This window comes from Nicotiana attenuata, unplaced genomic scaffold (assembly GCF_001879085.1).
Source record: "Nicotiana attenuata strain UT unplaced genomic scaffold, NIATTr2, whole genome shotgun sequence".
NCBI classification, from domain to species: domain Eukaryota; kingdom Viridiplantae; phylum Streptophyta; class Magnoliopsida; order Solanales; family Solanaceae; genus Nicotiana; species Nicotiana attenuata.
Window position 1 is genome coordinate 35,430 of NW_017670491.1, and position 6,089 is coordinate 41,518.

The 6,089-nt window shown below is 34.9% G+C and overlaps 1 protein-coding gene and 1 long non-coding RNA gene across 2 annotated transcripts; both read right to left on the reverse strand.

Annotated features, from left to right (window-relative positions):
• Positions 1-270: 270 nt before the first annotated feature.
• On the reverse strand, positions 271-3,954 carry LOC109240165 (dynamin-2B-like). Its single transcript, XM_019406801.1, has 4 exons — positions 3,940-3,954; positions 3,779-3,893; positions 3,189-3,575; positions 271-434 (listed from the first exon to the last, which is right to left on the reverse strand). The coding sequence occupies exons 1-4, from the start codon at positions 3,952-3,954 to the stop codon at positions 271-273; spliced, it is 681 nt and encodes a 226-aa protein (XP_019262346.1).
• Positions 3,955-3,972: 18 nt separating this feature from the next.
• On the reverse strand, positions 3,973-4,437 carry LOC109240167. Its single transcript, XR_002070012.1, has 3 exons — positions 4,363-4,437; positions 4,125-4,214; positions 3,973-4,034 (listed from the first exon to the last, which is right to left on the reverse strand). It is a non-coding gene; the product is annotated as an uncharacterized LOC109240167 (long non-coding RNA).
• Between the last annotated feature and the right edge of the window lie 1,652 nt (positions 4,438-6,089).

The window sequence follows — 6,089 nt, forward strand, 5'->3', positions numbered from 1 at the left end:
TATCTCACATTCCTCAAGAGTGTTGATATATTTTTGAATTGCACGGATTAGGTACACAATTTTCAACATCCTTTATAAGCACAATATATTGAAGAACATAAGCAATGAACTTTTTTCTCAGCAAGGGTATCACCCAATTTGTTTGCAGGAACCTTCATAAATAAAAGCTAGTTGCGAAACAACGAGAAACTACAACCAAAAAGTACTATCAAAATATTGGGTATTTGCAATTCCAAAGACTGAATAATTAAGAAAATTAAGAGTTCTCTTTTATTTACCCACCTCGCCGCCAGTGATATGCTGCAGAAACTTATCCTCAAATTCACGGCAAAGCTTAAGTGCTAAGGCTTTGGTACCTTCAGCACTATTAACCATTTGCTCCCCAAGCCTAACCAACTCATGCATCCTGTACAACTTGAGATTTTCCCTGAAGCCTGCAGCAGCAAACTCCCAAGTATGACTAAATAGATGGCACAACAATTTCAAATAAAAAAAAATGAGAAGGTAGCATATTTTATAAATAAGATAAAGTAACCCTTATCACAAAGGTTGTGCTAAGAGAAAAACAAAGTTACATGACCCCCAAAAAAGAGCAACAACCTAGTCTCATGGTAGCTACAAGGCCCCAATGATTCAACTATAGACTCTACATCTTCTACAAGGGCTTCTATACACCAAAAGTGAAACAAGAATCACTACTAGAATTTCGGAAAAAAGCGACCAACGTTGGTCGCTTATTGGCCAAAAAGCGACCAACCACGCCTGGTCGATATTAAGCTGGTCCATTTACCTTAGGGACCAAAGTTGGTCGCTAAATAGCGATCATCGTTGGTCTCCCAGGTAAAAGGACCAAATTTTCCGGGCAAAGCATATAGCAACCAACTTTGGTCGCTCAAATATTTTAATATTATATATTTGGCGACCAAAGTTGGTCTCCAGATGTAAATAACGTTTTATTTTTATTTATTTTTAATCATATTAAGCGACCAACTTTGGTCGCTATATTAATAAATGTTATAATTTTTTATCTATTGGGCGACCAATATTGGTCGCCAATGGCAAGAATTAATTTTTTTTTTTAACTATAAGCGACCAACCTTGGTCGCAAAATTACCAATAAAATTATTTTTTTTAAGTGAATAGCGACCAACTGGACACCAAAGTTGGTCGCTTTTTTGGTATATTTTTGGCAGAAACTGCCTGTTTTGGCTGCTACACCACCTGCCAGCTTATACCAAATATCCTAAACAGGCATTTTATGCCAGCAACAACAATAACAACACTAAAACGCAACAAAATATAAAGATCAATGGAACTAAAACATTAAGCTAACAAAACTAAGTTAACGTTTATTACAAGCTCATTCGAAAACTAGTTCTATTGTCTAGTTCAAAGTATATAAAGTACTCAAGGAGTGTTCTTTTAGCATCCTCGTTCGAAAGTTGGATTGCCTCGGCCGACTCGTTAGGTGGCTGACTTCGTATGAATTCCCCCACATCAGCTCTGAAGCGAACCTATAAGAAAAATTATATTGAATTAATATTTCAAAATTTATATAAAAGTAAATCAAAATACTTAATGATAAGTAAAAAACTTACATGTATAGTCGAGGCTCGACCCTCGACCCACCTTTCTGAATCAGTCTCTTTCTTCTTCTTTACAATACGAGTTTCATTGAATAGCTCATCTTGCTTCATTGGCATCATAAAGCTGTCCGGTGGCTTTGGTGATTATCCTCATGGTACTATTACTCGGGATGAACTTGGATACAGAGAATAACTTGGATACAGTAGCTGACAGGGTGTGTCTTTTGATCAATTGTTGTTCTCGTTAGCGACAATGATGTTGAGACTGCAATGACATGTGTTTCAACTAGAGATGGTATAGGCNAGTATCTATGGTTTAAACCTGTTTATGCTAAGAAATTGTTAAAAGCAGTGTTGATTGTTCTGTTGGCTGGCCTTGTCTTCACGAGAGGCGCCATCACGACCGGGTGGGAATTGGTTCGTGACAATAGTACAACGTAAGTATATATATATTACATATATATAAGCCATATTCGATATAATATTACCTAATACGCTTATACTTAGTGCATAGTACAGCGTAAGTATATATATTACATATATATAAGCCATATTCGATATAATATTACCTAATACGCTTATACTTAGTGCATAGTACAGCTTAACTATATATATTACATATATATAAGCCATATTCGATATAATATTACCTAATACGCTTATACTTAGTGCATAGTACAGCGTAACTATATATATTACATATATATATAAGCCATATTCGATATAATATTACCTAATACGCTTATACTTAGTGCATAGCATGTTAGAGTATATTTTAGTCTATTCATCTCTTGTGTTACAAAAGTGTTAACGGCTTACATTTATATTATTTAGATAGTAAATACAAAAGTGATTTTTAATTTTGACCATTGTTGACCTGAAAAGAGACCAACTTTGGTCGCTAATTATATTTAAATTTAAATTAGCGACCAAAGCTGGTCGCTAAATTTAAATTAGATTTATTTATATTTTATATAATATTTAAAATATAATATAATTGTTAAACGGGTCCCATATTAGCGACCAAAGTTGGTCTCTATTTTATAAGCGACCAACTTTGGTCGCTAACTTTGAATTATATTTATTTATATTTTAAAGAATTTTTTTAAATAATAATATAATTATTAAAATTTAATAAGTGGGTCCCACTATAGCGACCAACGTTGGTCGCTAATCTCAGTATTTCTTTGACCAAGCAAGTCTGACCAGTCCGGTCAACATTTTGACGAAATTATTAACCAAATAGCGACCAACTTTGGTCGCTAATGTATTTAAAATAATTATTTTATTATTTTCTCCAATTTAGAGACCAACGTTGGTCGCTTTTCTTGACAGACCAACTTTGGTCGCTAAAGTTTGGTCGCTTTTTTCCGAAATTCTAGTAGTGAATATACAATTCACCTTGATCTTCTGTTCAGAACTAAATCTATCTTCAAAACATCTAGAGTCCAGTTTTAGAAATAACAATAAAAGTATGATTTGTGGGTACCTCGAAAAAGATAAGATGATTTTACCTCCAAATTAAACAAAATTCTACTAGAAAATAAATTAGTTTGATTCGAAATTATAGTGTAGACAAAGAGATCAACACAAATTTTTCACAATCAATTGCTTCTGCTGACAAAGAAAAACAGTGAAATGGATTGTTGGAAAGCAGATTTGGAAGTCTGACTTTCATTCTATTGCGTATCTGGTGAGCAAGGATCTCGACCAATGCTAACCTACCATGCTTACTTTGAGGCGCTCCTGTCAAAATAGATTTTAAACTTTCACTCTCAGCTCGCCATGCAGTCTCCAATGAGTTATCAGATCCAACACTTCCAGACTGGGCAGAAGCTATGGAAACAGATTGACCAATTAAGGCAACCCAGGGCATATCAGCTGTACTTCGTGGTCCTTGACCCGACAAAAGAGCTTGCACAGCCGCAAGCACTTTTGGCTCTGAAACTGCTTGATCTATCTTGCTAATAACACCGGCAGTTCTAGTACCTAATGGAACAGAAATAAAGCAAACATATGTAGAGTTTCACATATAAAACAGACAGTGTGATTATGGTCTACAACAAAGTGAAATCCCATAAGTGGGGTCTGGGGAGGGTAGTGTGTACGCAAGGCCTTACAAATAGACAATATCCATTTCACTCTTTCTTATTTCTGAAAGACAAAAAACAATCTGGGATAGATAGACCTACATTCACTATCATACTCCTTGGTAATTCTGATAGCTTTACATGAAGCAACTTCAGGTGCCTGAGCAGCAGATATTACGACCAGCAATATGGCATCATTGTGCTCAACATATTTAGTCTGTTTCGAAAGATAGTCGGTAAGTATGAAGTCAAAGCTATCTGACAAATTTGACCATCATATTTGTATAAATACTCACCAATGAATCATCAAGATTTCCCTTGTCAAACCCAGGCAAATCAATCAGCTTCAATGGTGGGGCTGTATGCAGTAAAAACAATAGGTAAGTCAAAGGAAAGCCAGGAACCCAGTATAGGTAGGTTTACAAGTGTCTCCAAGTAAGTTTCTTACCCGTGCTTGTTCGTAGCTTCAAATATATTTCATCACGACTCTTGCTTGAAATTTCGCTAAGTCTATCCTGTAAAGAATGTCGAAGAGCACCTGTGGAGATGAAACAAGAAATGTTAATCTATTTAAAACACATGACAAGAACTGGTAGATTACCATTCTCTTGCTTCAGGGGTCAACTTCTCATTCATATAAAAGACTACCCGTCCTCATAAACCCACAAGATCACTAAGAAACTTACTTGCAGACATTGGCTGTGATTTACTGTCGATCTGCAAAACGATTGACTTACTGCTCAACGAACTGTCTCGTTTTAAAAAAGTACTCTGTTTCTTTAATCAAAATCAAGTTGCTCCTTGGGCTCATTGTTTTGACTCTCAATTGCCATTTAATACTAAAAGGTTGTTAAAAAAATTATTAAGACAGTAAAAAATTTAAGACACTTCTTTGATAAGAGCTTTAGAAACACCTTCACCAAATTGGTGCTATGTTAAAGTATTATGATTAACAATCATATTTTTTTCCCCTTATAACAGCCCTCAAATTGTAAAATTAACAAGTACGTGAAGCACCCAGGAAACCATGGAACTTCAAAACTCAGCAAGGTTAGAGTTTAAAAATGCAGTTTTACCATTCTATTATAAAATCAAAAATCATGAAAAGAACCAAAATAAAAAAATAAAAAAAATAAAAAAGGGAAAGGGATTTGGGAAAATCAGAGAAGAAACAGATGAAGAGAACCTGCAATAGCACTTCAGAATTAGCCAAAAGAATAAAAAGGGGAAAAAAGAGAAAAAATGAGAGAAAAAGATATCACGAACCATTAAATTTCAAAGCTAACAATGATGACCCAAAGAAAAGGAAGAACCAAGAAAAAAAGAAGTACCTGCAGCTACACTTTAGAGCGAGAAGACAAAGATTTGCAATACAAGTTTTGAAAGAAATTGAATACTCAAAGCTGAACTCTGGATTTATAAGTTAGCAAAATTTACGAACTGCTAGTACATCATTTATTATTTCACAAAGGAAAAGTCCTTTTTTCCTACTAACACGGATGCATTCCAACATCTAACGCTTTAGGGATTGTTATTCTTCAGTAAGATGTGTAATAGAATAGTAGAAAAATCCATAACTTCACATATACATTTCGAAAGCCCATTAACATCTAAAAGAAAGCCACCTACTGAAATCGATCCAGCGCTTTCAACGCATGAAAAGCAACGACGGAGAATTCAGTCAACCTAAAAGGAAACTAAAATTAAAATTTCATTGCCAACAAAGTATTACTTGAACAGCAACTTGGAGTTTCAAGAATGTTATATGAAAAAGATGCTTAAATATTACTATGATTTTCTTTATTAAGATGAGAAATAACTATCTCTGTAAAAGTTGAAACAATTTGTCAATAACTTAGTGGCATCGCCCATGCTAATATTAGCAGAACTGGTTGCTGTAAGTGGATGTACATATTTGTTTAACAATTGAACCTCTCCCATCTAATCCCTTAACATTCTGTGCAATCAAATTCCAGAAAATTTAGTATAAGAAATCGAGAAAGTATCTCTCTCTTTTGAATGATACATTTCAATTCCATGCAAATCAACAGTTAGAGGAGCATCGATCTCTCTCATTTTGGAAGCAACTGATAAACAGGACATAGCTATTGCAAAAGTTAGTATAATATAGGCTATCAAACATTAGCTGAAATTTTAGTGGTCAAATGACTCCATTAACACCTTTGGGCATCTCAACTGTCACGCCCCGAACCTGGGCCTGGACGTAACACGGCACTCAGTGCCTGACTACATGTGACCGAGCGAACCAACTGGCTGGCTGAATCAACATGTGGTATCATAACATACTGAATGCGGAAAATAAACTAACACATGCTGATATACTGAAAGTCTAGATGATATAAATCAAAGTGCGTAAATACTAATACAATTCTGGAATATGTTTGTAGCCAAC